General features: G+C 42.1%; 1 protein-coding gene across 1 annotated transcript in view; it reads left to right on the top strand.

The window, feature by feature from the left end:
- Positions 1-18198, top strand: part of bmp1a (bone morphogenetic protein 1a) — a 29281-nt gene that overhangs the window by 4417 nt on the left and 6666 nt on the right. The window contains exons 2-12 of the mRNA XM_069138967.1: positions 3639-3752; positions 7448-7573; positions 8112-8229; positions 9608-9786; positions 10033-10138; positions 14437-14561; positions 16225-16340; positions 16511-16613; positions 17039-17155; positions 17535-17680; positions 17786-17981. Of these exons, the coding sequence (XP_068995068.1) occupies positions 3639-3752; positions 7448-7573; positions 8112-8229; positions 9608-9786; positions 10033-10138; positions 14437-14561; positions 16225-16340; positions 16511-16613; positions 17039-17155; positions 17535-17680; positions 17786-17981 (1446 nt within the window). The remainder of the gene's footprint in view (positions 1-3638; positions 3753-7447; positions 7574-8111; positions 8230-9607; positions 9787-10032; positions 10139-14436; positions 14562-16224; positions 16341-16510; positions 16614-17038; positions 17156-17534; positions 17681-17785; positions 17982-18198) is intronic.

Below are 18198 nucleotides of genomic sequence, written 5' to 3'. Positions count from 1 at the left end.
GGCAGTCTCCTGCTGTGTGCCCTTTGCAGCTGAAGCCGCTCTCATTTTGTAGATAAGATGGGAGCCGCAGTGTGGTGACAGTTAGCTCGGTCTTGATTTCAGCTGTGTGGGTGATGACACGTCAGGCTTTTATTGGAAAATAATTACCTGAATCTCGAGCTGTAGTTTGTGACTTTGACAGAACCTCTCTTCTAATTATACCTCAGTTACCTTTGTGAAATAAGCACAGTGCAGATATGCAGACTTTTTTCTTTTCTCTCCTGCCTTGGGCTCAAATTGCAGTGTTAGGAAATGTCAAGGTAAGCATTTGCTGAAAACATAACAGCTGGTGTTGTTTTTACAAAGGAGAGAAGCACCATGACAACAGGCCATCATAATACAATTCGTTAGGATTATGCATCCTTTCTTCTGTTGAAAGTTTGTCCCATTGTTCACGTTGCTCAGGCTTTGCTAATTTACTAGGTGTTTTTTGTCCAGTTTTAAACACAAGAACAAACACTGCAAGAACAAAGACTAGAAGGGCCAGGATTTGCCGGAAGGGGCTGAAAACCTGTAAAGTGATACTTCCACTGTCATCAGATGGTAATCACCTGAATGCAATACACTATTGGTCTCCATTATAATTCAAATTGCAACATGTGTTACCAAACACGGGCTGAGAAAGGCGGTGCCAGGGCATTGTGATGCATCCCAGGCTCTAAAGATGGGCCATCTTTCCCATCCCTCATCATTAGGCTCATGTATGGGTAAAGACTGTCTAAATGTCTCTTGTAAGCACAGTGTGGCTTCACAGTGGAGCTGGCCTGCTAAATATAAACTGATGTTTGTGTCTGTGTAGACTTATTATTGATGTTTGTGCAGGTTTCAGTGGCAGATGTCACGGCCTGGTATTCACAGAAGGAAATTTATGGGAATAGTCCTGGAGTATTTGACACCGCAGAGGTCGAGGCTAGGGTATTACACAAATCAATGGGATTAATTTGATTGAGGTCTCATGTGTAATCTGACTGGATAGACTGATTGTTGGGGAGTGCAGTCTGAGATGAGAAGGATTATGATGGTTTAGATTAATTAAAAAAAAAAATTCAGTGATGGGGGGGGGGGTTGGACTTCATTGCATGTCACGTTTTTTTTTAATCCAACATTTCAACAAAGGTCTCTGTTTTATATTTAATTAAATCACTTTGAAAAATATACACGTAGATTTGCACTCGAACTTCAGGCCCAACATAAAAAGAGACGTGAACTAGAGCAGAAACCCTGCTGCTATTACCTAACTATTCTGCATTATTATTATAGCTGCAGCTGTTGTCATTTAGGTAATGAATAATGTTTGGAAAGAGATACAGCTCTGTACTCTGCAGTGATCACTTGCCATCTGCCACATTCACTCGGCTGTAATCTACTGTACCACACACCAGTCTCAGTGTTTGCACTTCAAGTCATTACAGTGCTTTGTATCTCGACAAGTTTATCACCTTTCTCCATAGCCTGCCCTCAATCCCAGCCCAGAGTTGTGTACAAAAGATTCCCTAAAACCGTGTGTCTGTGGATAATTAAAGCCAGGAGACAAGGGGATTAATTCACAATCCCTGCGAGTCTTTCCATAAACCTGCGACAGCGTATCCAGGACGACTGCTGCGCCTGGGGGAAATGAGTCCTAATGCCACCGGGCTGTGCATTTGCTCACTTCAATCTTCACTTGTCTGAGAACAATGACGCTGTGGATTAACCGGGCTGTCCCCAGAACAGGGGCGGATGATTGGGACACAGAGAGCGCAGCCCTCTGTGAACCTCATGGGGGTGGGAGAAAGCCTGCACCTCGTTATTTGGTCACGGCTTGCACATAACACTGCTAATAAGCAGAAACACCCTCCAATTGTTAAATTTTTCTTCAGTCAATATGGAGGGAAAAGAGTCTCAGAATTGTTTCGTACTTTCTCTCGTCACTTATGGTTTCAGCAACTTGGAATTAATTGTTCAAGTACTGCCTGTTCTTTTCAGCGCTCTGCTACTTCTGAGAATCAAATAAAAATGTCATTATCCATCCTTTACAGCACAACATCTGGTTGCTTCCCCTTATCAGTAATGTTTTTGGCAGTAGCTGTCGGAAGAAGTGCTGAGTGTGTGTCATCTGTTTTGCATCTCAGATTTGGTCTGTGTTTTTTTTAAAAGCACAAATTAGAGGATCCCTTTGACCTCTGGAATTTAAACCTGCCCTCTGTACATGCCCGGGCTTGCGTGCCGTGATCTACACCTTTTCTTATTGCTGTCATTAGCCTCTAATCCAGTCCTTCTGCTGTGCATTGTCTACGACCTGCAGGGTGGAAAACTGGCCCGCATCTACTCTAGGCCAAATCCAGATTGTTTCAATAATACTCCTCTGGTGAACAGGGACCTGAGCCAAGTGTTTTATGTCTTTACTTCTATTGTGCTTTTGATCCCTTTCTCTCTTGTCTCAGACCTCTGTTAAACTGTTATATAGAAGCAAAAATGATGAGCTGCCTCAAAATAAACCACGCAAATTGAATTTCTTGTGTATTTTACAGAAAGAACCGTTTGTATCAGAGGTGACACGTTGAGGATTTTCACTGTAAATCACACCCATTAACCTACATTTGAATGGTTCTCCTGGGTTCTTGCACGTGAGGGTAGGTCTCCCCCTCCACCTCGCTCACCTGCCAAACACACATGCTGAAGGCTGTCATTTTCTTTCTGCTCCACATCTGCCTTCCCTCCTCGGGCCAGCAGTGTCTCCTTCCTGTCCTCTCTTCCCTTCCCCTCTCGTTGTCATCTCCTGTTCAGAGATGGATTACAGTGGCCCCCCTTTGCCTTCTCTCCCCATCCGCCTCTCAAGAAGCACTACCTCCACCCCACCCCCCTCAAGCTCCTGCATACAAGCTGGGCCATAAATTCTGGAAACGTGCTGGTGTTAAAAGCCTGTAAAACTGGGCACCCTGTCTCTGCAGAGAGGACTTCTAGCAATGGGGCATTTAGTAAGAAATCTAATAAAGCACATTCCTCATGAAGTGGGACTGTTTGGTTATTTTTCCCTCTCCTTGGCCTCATTAAAGAGCTATTACTTGTTCAAGGTGCCCCATATTCCTCCATTGAGGCAGTGTCAGTGTCTCATTGTATCGTAGCTGATAGTTCCAATTAACTATCCAAGGGTGCCGAAGCCAACAGTGTGAGTTTTGTTGTTCACATGGCTAACATCTGGACTAAACTTGTTTCAGTTAATCATGTCAACAGTCAGGTTGCTGAGTTCATACTCTTTCTTTACTGCACAGAATTTCACAAGCCATGTGTTGCTTTCTTTTCTGTCCCATAACTGAGTTGAGACCAGGCAGCCTTCCTGTTATCAAAACCGACATGACACTGCTTCACAACTGTATTTCTATTTCTCTGCAAGGAAACGGTAAACAGAACTGAGCCAAAAAAGGAATGAAGTATGTATTTTAGTATGTGTGTGTGTTACACGCTCTGGGCGCTCCTCTAGTGTTTCGACTGGGCCTCCGTGTAGTCCACTCGGTCTGAGCAGCAGGAAAAGCTCGAAGCTACAGGGCAGCGCAAGCTTCATATTGTGGAACTGCCTTACACGTCGTCTGACATGCACCGTCTCTGTTTGTCTGTTTCAGTTGCCTTTCTGGGAGACATTGCTCTGGACGAGGAGGACCTGCGATTGTTTAAAGTGGACAGAATAATAGATTTGGCTCGGAGAACTGTCCAGATTGTCAATCACACAGATACAGGTAACAACAATAGAAACTGCTACTCCAAAGGGAAAAATTCCTCATTAGAACAGTGAAGAAAAGTGTTCTGGATTTTACACTCTTGATAAAATTACAACAAAACATATAAACTGAACAGAACATGGTTCCCAATGGTTGGTTTCTAATTGGGGGATAATTATATACAAGGACATTTTGCTCTCTAACTGTACGACTGTCAAACCACTAATATCCTCTCCAACTGAGACTCAGCAACAGCACCTGTCTGATAGCAGCTTTTTGCTTTTTTATGAGCTCTTTTTAAATGTTTATGCCTACAACTATCATGTTATCACTGCACACAGCGAGAGATGTAACACCATGTTTGAGGGTAATTGCGGGGCTTTGTCAGGCTAAATGTTGTTCTCAGAATGAAAAGCCCAGATTAAGCAATAGCTGAGTCAGCAGAGGCCGGTAGTCTTCACAATCCCATAAAGTATAGGTGAGCATGAACCAACATGTACGTTGCTGTCTGTGCTTGAACTGTGTCAGTTTTCTGGGGGGTTTTGTGGCTTAAGTTAATAAGCATGTTGAGGACAAGGAACAAATACAGAGGATTAAAAAGACATTTCAACTGCTTAAAATATCCATTGGGTAAAATCGATTTTCAGACTAAATAGTGAGCTCTGAGCCTCGGGACTGCCAACAGAGACAGACAGTGAGTACACACTCACCTTTGAACGTCCATTTGTCCACTTCAACGGGTTCAACACAGTCCATCTAATTATTATGTAGTGGAAAGGCTACTCGAGACAGTGTCTTTATGAGTGCAAAGTTATTTCACGGTGATGTTTTGTGCCTCAGGCTGCACAGACAGTCTGTCACTTCATTATCTGCACCAGATCACCCTCCACAGGTTTATATCCTAATTAGTAGTTAAGATAACCTCAATACGTTCGTTTTTCTCTTTATTCGTTCACCGTAAATGTCAAATTTAATGTCTAAAGCACATAAAAATACATTAAATAAACAAAAATAGAATAATATGTCAGTCGAGTACAATGGTTTTCAAATAGTCTAGCCTCAGGACCTGCATTTCTTCTTAGTCATTAAATCATGACCCAAATTACATTTTTAGACATTTTTGAGCCGCTTACATTTATTTTTTTAAATAATGCAGTTATACACGATGTCATCATGCAACGTTAAAGCAGGAAATAAACAACAACAAAAATGCAACTGACGTAGAGCTAAGGCTGAGAAAAACAATGAAAAAAGAAAGACAACTTGAACTACAGGCATTGATGATTTTCAAATAAGTTTAAATTAGCGATGCTCATTGAGTTTCAAGATTCTAAATGGCGCTGTATGAAATATGAAATAAAACAGCAGACTTACCATTATTTTTTGTCGTTACTGTCCTGACAACCCTGGCAGCAAACAGCTATTGCACGCCGACTGCGTCATGGGAAATATATGGCCCTTAAAATAAAAGTGCAGCATCAAAAGTTCTCGCGAAGACAGAAGTTTGATTTTTTTTTCAGCCAAAGGTCTAATATGTATACACAGAATAAGGGTCAGTGTCTAAGGGTCTCAAAGAGTAGTCAAGTGTTACACGAGGTAAAATAATAATCTCTTTCTGAAGTCTCTCTGGACTTTTAACTTCCTCAGTTTTGCACACACACACACACACACACACACACACACACACACACACACACACACACACACACACACACACACACACACACACACACACACACACACACACACACACACACACACCTCTTCATCCACTTCACTCTCTTCAGCCACTTCACTGTCTCATGTACAAACACCAAAGAGGATGGTAATTTTGTTTAATAAGTCACATAATCAGAATAACAAGCGATAAAGCCACTCACCTAAAAAAAAAAAAAGCCTTCCTTGTCCAACTATGAATGAAGATGGTAGATTTAATCATGTTACTGTAATTAACACATCCTCCACAATTTTTGTCCCCCCAGCACTTCTTATCAGTTAACTGGGCAGATTTGGCTGTTATCAGCCTTTTCCACAACACATGCACAAGTGTACGTGCTAATTGATCCCGCCAGGCTGCTAAGATTTACTCCTGCAGACTGAAATTCAACAGAACACATTGTTCCGGCAAATAAATAAAAATAAAAAAACTTGCTGCAAACTGTGGCTTGCATGTTAATCAAATTTAGTAAGAAAAGATGAGGGATCATAGTCGCAAAGCAACTCACAGTAAAGTTGTGTTGCTGTTGTAAAGACATCTTCAGACTAGTTCTCTATACACTCTGAAAGTAGGTGAAGTGGTGCAAGAAATCCCCACTCTCCCGTTCCTACGGCAACCAAAATGTACAGAGGTCACCATGTTAATTGACTGTTTTAATAAATGTTACATTAATTTTTTTAATAAATCCGGAACAAGGACATGCATTATTATATCTTTGGGATTCTGTAGGTTTTCATCAAAACACTGACCGATTTAAATACACACCTTTGCCCCACGATAAAAAAAAAATTGGGTGAAATCAGCTGTTGCAGTCTTTATCTGGAAATTGTGGGGTCATTTCCCAGCCCTCTACAGCACATTAATGTTGTTTGTCACTATCATAAATTATTTAGTCAGATGAAAAACTATGTAAAGGTGCAACAGAACATTGTCTTCTTTTACAAAATGGTAACTATGACTTAAAATCATGTCTTCCCAACACATCCATTAAATTCACAAACTGCATGAATGTAAAGATATTTCTCAACAGTCTTCCATCTTCTCTCCTTACTACATTTAGTGATCCTTCTTATAAGGGAAGGAGTTGCTTCTGCTTTTTTTTTTGTTTTTAAAGGATGTGTTTTAGTATGATGTTATGTATGTATGATGTCCAAAGTCAGCAGTTATATTATTTCAAAGTCTCAAATTCCCAGAATTAGACAAATATTTTCCCTGGATGTGGTTAAAATGACAAGAAAAAAACATGCTGATGATGCCTCACTTTGTATTTCACCATATTTCCTGTTGAAAAAGGGATGTGCAAGTAACACATTAACGCATTGGAATTTCTGGTGGATCATTGTCCTAATACAGAATATAAAATGCCAAATAAAACCAGGTTACTAATTATTTCATCAGATAAAACCTTTCCATTCATTTGCCACAAAGCTGCATCATTTAATAAATCAACTCAGAAGTATAAATCCTCCTGTACTTGCTGTTTCTTTTAATATTTAGGATGTATACTTGAGGCTGAGTTTTTGTATTAGTTACGCCTGTTCTGCAGCGTAATCAAGTACAGTGGGGTGATTGTGCTGTATGTAGTTTACATATGATTGTTTCTTATTTTAATTACCAGGTTTAGGTGGGAGCTTAGTCTCCATGGTAACATTTATGCATGAGTGAGTGACATTAAAATGGTGAAATTAAATTGAAAGAAGAAAAGAATTGAGCTTCAATAACATCCATTCAGTGCAAAATGGGAAGAACAAATGTCTCTTTGAGGGAGTTAATGTAATTTCCTAAATGAGACGTACTAATTATAATGTCTGAATGGCATTAAAACCTTAAAAAATGTCACTTGGTTTTAAGGATAAATTGTCATTTATCGTCCAAGCAACTATCAAAGGCTACAACAAATTGTCTCTTCATAGAAATGTTGGAGAAATGGTTACTCTCTCAGACCAAGAAATGGAATGAATCATCAATGTTGGGGCTGTTTTGTTGAACTTTTCAGGCTCAACCAATCGGAGTGCTCAAAACAGGCAAGGATCACACCGCAGGAAAAGGGCTGCCACCTCCCGACCTGAGCGTGTTTGGCCTGAAGGCGTTATTCCCTATGTCATCAGTGGTAACTTCAGTGGTAAGTATGACTTAATGTATATGACAGGAAGTAGCATTCGTAATCCAAAGTTACATTTTATACCCTTTAAAGGTCACAAATTATCCCCAGCTATGAAATCTAAAATAAAATTGTGGTTCAAAATGGTTAAAATGATAAGAATACATGGTGGTTTGATGGTGTCTTGCTTCTGTAATTCAACATATTTCCAGCTGAAAGGAGATGTCGCTAAAATAAAAATAAAAAAGACTGTTTTAATTTTGATCTAGAGTCTTAAAGTTTATATGATTGGAGATGTGATGTATAGTTGTTAAAAAGCAAAACAAATAGTACAATTTTAACATTCTAAATATGAGATTAAGAAACTTATAGGAATATTATTGTTCAAAATTTGTTTTAGCAAGTTGAAAATTTTTCCTGTTTTGTGACTTCATTTCCAGCAACTCTAACTTCAAAAGTCCTTCACTGTTGTCAGCTGTACACTCCTCTTCATCTCCTTTGTGTGTGAAACACTGTGTTTGTGAGTGTGTTTTCTCACCCTCTCTGACATCCTATTCAGGCAGCCAGCGGGCTATATTCCGCCAAGCCATGCGGCACTGGGAGAAGCACACCTGTGTAACCTTTATTGAGAGGACACAGGAGGAGAGCTATATTGTCTTCACCTACCGACCATGTGGGTGAGTCAGTGAGGTTTTTAGTTCCCATGTGTAGGAATTGAACAATGGTCAGTCTCTGTTGCACTGTAATTATCTACAGCTAATCATTTAGTGGTTAAGTACATTTCCTGGCCTCCTGTTCAGCAGCCTTTCACCATTGTTCATCGTCTCTGTTTGCAGTCTCTCTGCAGTCAGTGTGAGTTGTTATTTTAGACCCCCACCAGTCCTGAAAGAGACAGACATTCAGTGGCCAGGGATTTCCTGTGCCTCATCATCACTCTGTATCAGTCCCTGAGCACTTGTGTCAAACATGGTGTATAGGACAGCACACGGGGGAGAGACTCCTTCAGCTTCTCCATAACCCTGTTTACTGCACTTCACTGAAGTTAGGCTCACTGTCCACTCAGCATTTCCCTTCAAGCAGACAGTCAGGGCAATTGCTGGTTGTGGCTCTTGTTGCTAAGCGACTGTTGACAACCTGTTTGGACGTGCAGGGCTCTTATATTTCACGATGAAATATTTTCAAATGAAAACATTTGGTGCTTTTGGGAACGCAAACCTGTGCAACCTATTAATTTGTGATTTTGAGAAAAAGAGGTCAGCGCTGTTAGAGTTATTAAAGAGGTTTCCAGAGGACACACCACCAACCTCACACAGATTTAGTCCACAAGCCGGATATCATTATGTCATCACACAAAACTTACCTCTCACACTCATTTCTATCATTCAGTAACAGAAAGCGGATGCAACTCATGAAAGTGAAGTTTTTCCAGCCAACTGTTAAAAGCCATTTTTAGCCTGGTTGCTGGCCTCTGGAGCAACAAGGATGACATTATCCACGCAGGCAGCAGTGGTCAGCAGTGGGAACGCTTGGCTCTGCTGCATATTCAGCAGGCCCCCATCCGTCATGTGCAAAGTTCAAGGCGTGTCTCAGGAGAGCCTGACTTGGCTCGCAGTAATTAGAGAGCGGCTGTCTTGCCCACAGGGCCATTATGTGTGTGCCCATCCTGCAAGCTCCCACACTGAACCTTTCATGTCACGCTGAGATGGAGCGCTGCAGCCAGCCAGCTTCCACCGTCACTCTCAACATTCACATTGGCAGATAAATGAATGTCACTCCTGGGCGTATGGATGACAGGTCCCCTCGACCCTTATAAAAACTGACCACAGATTTTTAAGATTATGATGTTTTCTTTACAAGCTTCATTAAATGTATAAACAGCATGTTAAAAGGTCACATCAGACACACATTCTTCCTTTATCTCCCCTCTTTGTCCTCCTTATTTCCACTCGTCAGTAGTTTTTCCATGTACTGAAGCATACAGTCTAGTCAGTGTATTTGGACTTTGTTAACATGGCCTCTCGGTGTTTGCATGTGTGTCTGGCTGCTGAATCATAGGTGCTGTTCCTATGTGGGTCGCCGTGGCGGGGGCCCCCAGGCCATATCCATAGGAAAAAACTGTGACAAGTTTGGCATCGTGGTCCACGAGCTGGGTCATGTGATTGGCTTCTGGCACGAACACACGCGGCCTGATCGAGATGAACACGTTAGCATTATCAGGGACAACATTCAACCAGGTAGGAGCACAGGCCTCGCAGCAGTAATGTGTGAGAGATAATTAGAGATAACATAATAATGACACCTGTTGGGGTACACACATCTTCACCCTGCAGATTTATATTAAAAAGTGTTTTAGAGGTGTCGAAGCACATATAAATCTAATCATACCAGTCAATATTCACCTTTGACATCCATATGTAAGGGACCAAAGTATGACTCCGCTTCATAATTCACTTGTTCTTTTCTCTTTTTTCCTTTCACAGGACAGGAGTATAACTTTTTGAAGATGGAGCCAGGAGAGGTGGACTCCTTGGGAGAAGTCTATGACTTTGACAGCATCATGCACTATGCCAGGAACACATTCTCCAGGTATGAGTCGAGCCAAGTTCCACTACGTACGCCCCAGACACAAAAACTCGTCTTGGATCAGGTCAGACTGAGCTGTTTCCCCACTCTGCTGCAACCTTTCAACCCTTCTTCTTGTTTTTCCATTTCTGCTCATAATGAGAAGTGGCTGTAAAGATGTGTAATGCTCCAGGTCTGTGGCTGTGTGTGGGCTATTGCTGAGTAATCTTGGAAAGAAGAAAGAATGAAACTCTCAATTCTTCCCTAATAAAAAATCACTAGAAAACCAACAAGTTGCCTGAGGGCTTCACGTTTTGTAAAAGCCCACTGTGACTTGAATGTCTGTCTTGTATCTGAATTGTTTTCTTCACTATTTAAGTTTTGTTGCAAAGAGACAGAAATTGCTTTTGTGGAAACAGATATGTTTTATTTGAACACATTACGCTGGGCTTTAGGGGAACTGAAGAGAAATTAATGTGATATAAATAATATTTGGGTCAGATTGAGTTGCCTGTTGCTGCGTTGGGATTACTGGGGGTCAAAACAAACAGTAGAAACGGTAGCCCCGCTTCATCACAACAACATTTCTGCACACCACTTTCAAGCTTGTAAGAAGCTTCTTGTAAAAGTTGTGCTTTCGTACCATAAACCACCTCATTATGGTCATCGAAGCTCTTTGAAGAAGCTTTGATGAAGAGTAGCATCATGTCACCTTAGGCTACTACAGAGACTCATATTTCTGAGGCACTTTAGCACCTTCATGGCATTCATGTTGTAATGAATGCATTTCTTTTGTACACTGTGCACAACTCAATAACCCCTAATAATCACCTTCACATGGTCAGGGATAAAGTAGTGGAAATTTTATTGTCTTAATTACGGTTTTCCTTACAAATTAGGAGAAAAGTTCTGCCAAATTTCCAATGCTCCTCAGACTTGGTAAATAGATGCACATGATTCAAAATCTGTGAATCTCAGTTTGGACGGTGGATAAATAACCAATAGGAAAGCAGAAATAATAAAAAAAACAACATTTTAATAGAATTTTCTGGATAATGGAAACATGTTGCTCAGAAGAACTTCTGAAAAAGCAGAGCTGCTTACTGTACTTAAAATGACACTCCAATTTGCCACTAGCTGACCTTATTCTTTACTCCTCGTCGAATGCCACAGGAAGCCCTGCCAGATGTTGTGCTGTCATTCATTGGTCGATGAAGAACCTTACTAGAAAAAGCCACATGACAAACACCAGTCAGTCTGTGCTCTTCCATTAGTCATTGCAGGTTGTGGTTGATTTGAAATGTTATTTCGCAGCTGGCTGACCGTACAGCCAAAATAGACCTTTGGATGAAGTTGATTCATCTTCTGATTCATTACTGTAACTATAGAAGCATCATTACACTCACTTCTTGAAAACCTGGCCATGTACACTAAATTATTTTGTAAGCTGTGACAACAGTCGTATGAATATTGTGGTTACCTCTTGATGATGTGCATATTAAAAATGCAATTTTTTACTCTTGCCTGTATTGCATAGATAAACAAAAACCTTTCAGACAGCTACAGGACCAGTCACTCCAACTATGCAGTGTCCTACCTATAGCAGGCATAGTTCTGACAGCCCTCAGTAAGTCAGAGTGGTTGTAATGTGATCTCTGGGCACACGAACGTCAAAGCAAAAAAACGAGTCAGCCCGGACTATAATCATTACTGCCTCAGTCTGATATAAGAACCAGCTGTTGGCGGTTTTTACTTGGCCCACACTGTCAGCTGTATATATATATATATTATTTTTTTTATGCTCCCAAGCACCGGCTCTCCCATGCCCTAGGTTATACTCAGTGAAGAGGCCTCTTCCCAGATCAACTGCCATGCTCCTGCAGCACACAGATTCTGCGAAGCTGAGAGGGAATCTTTGTCTAAACGGAGGCTAAGACTGGATGTAGGCCAATGTACAGAAAAATCTGTCTGGCCTCGTGCATCCGAACTGCAGGTCGACAGAGCCGTTCACACACAAATCCTGATCTGGTTTTTGCAGCTTTTGTTTGGTTTTAGTGTTGATTACTGAACAGGAAAATAACAGAAAAGACAGGTATAGCGTAACATTTGGTGTGATATAGAACATTGAACATTATACTCCCACATGACACAACTGTTTTTCCTACAAACAAAATGTTTTTCTGTTCAGGGGGCTTTTAGGATTACCGGGTTCTTTTGGTAACCTGAACAAAATCCACTGCTGTTGATAAATTGCTGTTCGTCGTTTTTGTTGAAAAAAAGATCTTTCAGGGAAAGGTTTTTATCCTATAGTGGATTTCAGTCAGAGCAGCACATGTCTATTAAGCTATTATCACTCTCAGGCCAAGATTTGGACTTAACCTCTTAATCCTGTAAATGTTCAGTATGCCCTACAGCTAGCTGTGCAATGGAGCAGTCCAGTCATAAAGTATGTTTATGCGGGGTAATCTGCCCTTTTCTGTTTTCAGTCCAGCTCTGTTCCTATTCGTGGAACTGTGCAGATCAATAAGGCTCCTTATGAGAGAGGAATGGGTGCCGCTGCTGGGGAATGTTTCACAGAGCTGTATTAGCAGACGAGGGGCTCCTGTTAGCTTTTCACAAGTCATTCCAAGCACTTTCTCTTTAGCGCTGATTGGTTGATTTACCTGTGCCAGTGTCTTGTCTTTGTTACCCCATTGTGAGCCGGTGTGTTTGCCCTCTGTTTTACAGTAAATCACCGTGGGAAGCCAGGGCCTTTGCCTCGGGTGTTGTGCGCAAGATTTCAAGATTTCATGGCTTGTCTTGATGTTTTGCTGTGTCTCCTGGGGACAAGCAGGGCTGATCCTATGCTTTTTGTCTGGGGTGTGTTACCCACCCACAGCTCTGCCTGCCCCCCCCCTCCCTTGCTCCACAGATATTCTTCAGGACTGGTGCATGGAGCCGTGCCAACTCAAATAGAGACCTGCCAGTGTACCCTTTGTCTGGTCTGACACTGGCTGGAGTGGCATTTTTTTTTTTTTTTTTTTTTTTTTTTTTTTTTACCAACAGGCTCCTGGAAGCTCACAGACAGGCAGGCAGTCTAAACTGTTAGCTCAGGCTGCTCTGTTTGCACATGCCTGCCGTTGATCGGCATGTCACCATGGGAACAGCCAGGGAGCCAGGCCGTTCCTCAGCCAATACTTAGAGAAAAATGAAGATGATAAACTAGCAAAGTGTCAAGTGAGGCAGCATTGTGAAATAGAGTCTTTTTGGAATAGCTGTTCTGCTCTGCCATTTTTTTAAAGCTGCGTAGATGCTTCACCTTATAAATTTTGAAGTTTTCACTTTGTACTTCTTTCAAGAATGTGGCTGATGTTCTCGTCCCTGACTTCACAGATTATGCAATTTATTTTGATTGCTCAGTAGCTCAGTGCTTAAGCACTCAGTTTTGGTCCATCTGTAGAGCAGACGTGTGTATGTAAAAAAATAATGTCAGCGTGACCCCCACCTCAAAAGAAGACTGATAAGTGACGGCAACCGTCTACTTGCTGAACTTCCGCCAGAGACGAGTAGATCTGAAAGAATCACAAAGTAGACATTGAATACAAATTTAAATCTATGCCACACAGGGATATTCTCAGCCACGCAAACACAACACACAACACACAACGATATTATCTTGAGTAGAGGAACTTGCTGTAGTTTAAAAGAAAAACGCACAATTAAAGTTATCAACTAAAGATTTTCAAATTAAAGTTCTGATGAACCTCGTTGATGGTGGGTCAAGTAGAAAAGTGTGTCAAGCATATCCTGACAGGTTACATTACATTATTAAAAAGTTAATTTGTAGGTAAGAGGTTTGTTAGTAGTACAAGCAGCTGGGTCTATCTTCAATGGTCTTTATGGGTGGGCATGCTCAAGCTGAGGTCGACAGCAGAAAGAAGGCCTCAATTGGTGAAATTTTTTTTTTAATCAGATGTGGGATTGACATCAGAAATCTCACATTTATTTTGTAGCATTAACATGTATAGTAGTGTTTTGAGTCTTCATTTGAATCCAAAGTGAAAATGAGTATGACCTCTCTGTGCTCTCTCCTGTCTGGTTGTTGAATTTGTCTACAAACCAACCACATTTTGTCTGGCTTTGTCAGGACTTGCAGTTCTTGTTTTCATCGTGGTATTTAGAGGTCTCAATACTGTAGAAAAAGTTAATAATAATGTTGACAGTGATTGAATTACACTGATCATCGGTAAGTCACTTAATCCTTGAGAAAACATTTTTTGTATCGTGCGTGCATGTCTGGGTTCCATGCAACATTAACATCGGTCTGTCTTTCTGAATTACAGAGGTATCTTCCTGGACACCATCCTGCCACGCTACGATGTGAACGGAGTGCGACCACCCATTGGCCAGAGAACCAGACTTAGCAAAGGGGATATTGCACAGGCACGCAAACTCTACAAATGCTCCAGTAAGACCAAAATGACAGATCCTGTATGCTCTGGGTTTTTCCTGTCTATTTTTGCATGCGTGTACAACGTAGCTCTGAGAGAGAGAGAGGCCTGTAGCTCCTCCTGCCTTCCCCACATGCAGCTTACACTGTGTATATCTACTATTGATGTGGTGTGGTTCCTTCTCTACAGCATCCGAGGCTCCCAAGCTGGGAGGAGTGTAAACACTACCAAGGGACAGGAAGTTTGTCATCGCTTTTTCCCAGATAGATGCAAAAAGAACAGCTGGTCTTGTGAAGACAATGACTAACATGATTGTTGGGTTGACGCTCATGTCCGCACATCACTGCTGGTACAATGTAAACTGTGCAGCTGTACAGTAAGCAGAGTTACATAAGCCTGGCACTTGTCCGAACTACTCGGTTTGTTTATGCTTTGCAGACAGGAGAGAGAGGATTTAATGCTGTGGAAGTAAACAGAATTTATAGCATTAACAGATGTACACTGACACACAGCCCTCTGCTGAATACAGTGGATGTCAGACAGTTAACTGTAGTTCAAGCCAGGATAGCTGAGCTGTCAGGCTTGCATTTAAGTTAAATGAATAAACATAGTGATGGGTCACCAAAGATGGACCAGCCAGTGTGGTTTTAAAGTAAAGTTTCAGCTGTAAATGGATCAGTAGGTGTTGGTGCAAGTGCTCTGTCAAAGAGACAATCTCTGTCTCGTGAGGAAGACTGGATGATGTGGCGCACATTGTGGGGGATGAGGTAGTTAGTCTCTCCACGTGTTCTTGGAAAAAGATCCTTAAAGCGCCACGGATCTCCCATTCATGCAGCATTCCTTGGAGTGTTTGTCATCCCCGGTGTCTGTGCCTGGGTGCTTGTTAATGGTTTAGGATTGGCAGACCTCTGCCAAGCGTTATTACTCTCCGCTCGTAGCTCAGGGCTCATCGTTCTGTTGCTTGCACACAATCCTCGAGGGAAGGAATGAACACAAACAGGCGGGGGAATGTTTTCTTAACTCCTACTAAATGCAGCCCAAGGTAAAAATAACAGAGGTAATTGTGAATGCATAAACAGTTCTCAAGATGGACAACTGAAGATCCCAATCTACTCTCTATCATTTCCTCCCTTAATTAAACACATCTTTCCCCCACTTGGCAGGAGCCTCCCTCAGTCGCTCCATGAGGCTGTGTATTGTGTTTGGAATCAGTCCTCGCACACTTGCACACTTAGTTGTGCCAGTCAAACTAAGAGGTTGTTTTTTCACTGGCAACACGTACATAATGCATCACGTCCTCCAGAGGGCTGGGTTATTTATAGAGGGCCAGGTTTATTTTCAGAGGATGCTCACAGAAAGTGTCTCACACTCTCCACTCCTTTGTGTGATCATCATCTGGAGTAGGTGGGGGAGGGGGCCGGGTGAGATACAGGGCTCTGGCTGAATATTATCAGCAGATGTGCCTTTGAACATAAAAGAGCTGCCCTTTACTGCCATTCAGTGTCATTATTCCAGCGTCAAGCATCTGTCTTTGCAGCGAGGTTTTACGGGATTTACTTCTGCGCTGTTTGTCCGTGTAGCACGCACTAGGTGCTTTCAGGCTGAGATTGATTGGCAGCGCGTCACGCTCACGGCTCAGGCCTTACGTGTAGGTCTGTGTGTGTTTGTTTCTGTGCACAGGATGCGGGGACAGTCTGCAGGAGAGTAGCGGGAACTTCTCTTCTCCTGGCTTCCCTAATGGTTACTCAGCCTACATGCACTGCATCTGGAGAATATCGGTCACACCAGGCGAAAAGGTATGAGCACATGGAAAGTGCCAGATCAACTTTGAGATGCCTTCAAACAAGAGCCAGTGACCGCTTATACTTTATCCAGTGTCTTTGTTTCTTTATATCTGACTGAACATTAGCAGTCAGTGACCTTTGGCCCCTAATGTGTCAGTAATCACACTTTCTTGGTTTTTAAGATCATTTTGAACTTCACCTCCATGGATCTGTACAGGAGCCACTTGTGTTGGTATGACCATGTGGAGATCCGAGATGGATACTGGAGGAAGGCACCACTCAAAGGTCAGTTTTAACTGCAGAGTAATGAACATGGACAGCAACTGATGATCACAACAAATCAGAATTATTTTCATGATTGATTCACCACAAAATGAAGACCTCTCTGGGTGTTTTGTTTTGTCCAACCTAAAACCGAGAAATATTCAGATTCAATGATGATTTAAAGCTGAAGAACTGATGGTAGTGACAGCTGAAAATATGTAAAATACAAGCAGAGATTTTATGTACAATTTGCCACTGGACATGCAGTTTATATAGGATTTTACCAAACATTAAGAGCTAAAATAAAGTCAGTATTACGTTTTATTCTTGTCTTTTTTTGTTTATATTTTTGAACACTGTCTCATTTCCTCTCTCATCCTTTCATAATGTACTTAGTTTCTGTGAATCTTTATTTTTATGTTTGCGTATCTTCACCTGTGACCCAGGCCGTTTCTGTGGCGATAAGCTGCCTGAGCCAATCATCTCCACCGACAGCCGGCTGTGGATTGAGTTCCGCAGCAGCAGTAACTGGGTGGGAAAAGGTTTCTCCGCTGTTTACGAGGGTGAGCACCCATCCCCTGCCCTCACTGCACCCTATTCCCTGCATGTTGCTCTAACAATGTGCCTAAAAGCTGCAGCAATAGCCACAGTTGTTGGCTCTCCCACTGCTGATGTGTCAGGCACTTTACGCTGCATTAATCCAACTTTTGGCTGGCCTTCACACTCAGCCCCATTATTTCCAGACCTCGCAAAGGGATGATGTGTATTTGTGTTTGTGGAGGTATTTCAGCTAATCCACATTGTTCACTGTTGATTCACTGATTTACACACACGTTCCCCCCCCCACCCACCCCCCCCCCTCCATCTCTGAGGCATATGCTGATGATATTGCTATCGAGGGACTTCAGTGTTGTTTTTAATCGTTTTTATTGTCATATGCAGCCATCTGTGGTGGGGAGGTGAAGAAGGACAATGGGCAGATCCAGTCCCCCAACTACCCTGATGACTACAGGCCCAACAAAGTGTGCATATGGAAGATTTCTGTCGCTCAGGGCTACCACGTAGGCCTTACCTTTCAGTCTTTTGAGGTGAGACACATCTATTAAATCAAATCATGTTTGTCTGTCTTTTTTTTAATGGATTTTACAGCTTATTTTAACCCAAACCGTCTGCCTTTTTTTTTTTTTTTTAAGATTGAGAGACATGACAGCTGTGCATATGACTACCTAGAGGTGCGTGACGGGATCTCTGAAAACAGCCCTCTGCTGGGCCGCTTCTGTGGATATGACAAGCCAGATGACATTAAAACCAGCTCCAACCATCTGTGGATGAAATTTGTTTCAGATGGGTCGGTCAACAAGGCCGGCTTTGCTGCCAACTTCTTCAAAGGTAAGAGGTTAAGGGCTGCAAACCTTCAGGAGAGCATGTCAACATCTGTATATTGAACACCTTCCAGCAGTCACTCTGTCGGTCATTACCTTTCCAATATTTAAAATACATTTGTTCTACTTGCCCCTCTGGGTTCTGTGTGACCCTCTTTGCCCGGCCCGGCTGTTGTTTTAGAGCGTCTCTCTTGTAAGCCATTAAGCCAGGGGGCCAGCTAAAA

Source organism: Embiotoca jacksoni, unplaced genomic scaffold, assembly GCF_022577435.1.
Source record: "Embiotoca jacksoni isolate LCO1_2020_lvr unplaced genomic scaffold, fEmbJac1.0.p SCAF_8, whole genome shotgun sequence".
Taxonomy (NCBI): domain Eukaryota; kingdom Metazoa; phylum Chordata; class Actinopteri; family Embiotocidae; genus Embiotoca; species Embiotoca jacksoni.
This window is presented reverse-complemented; position numbering and strand designations above follow the sequence as displayed.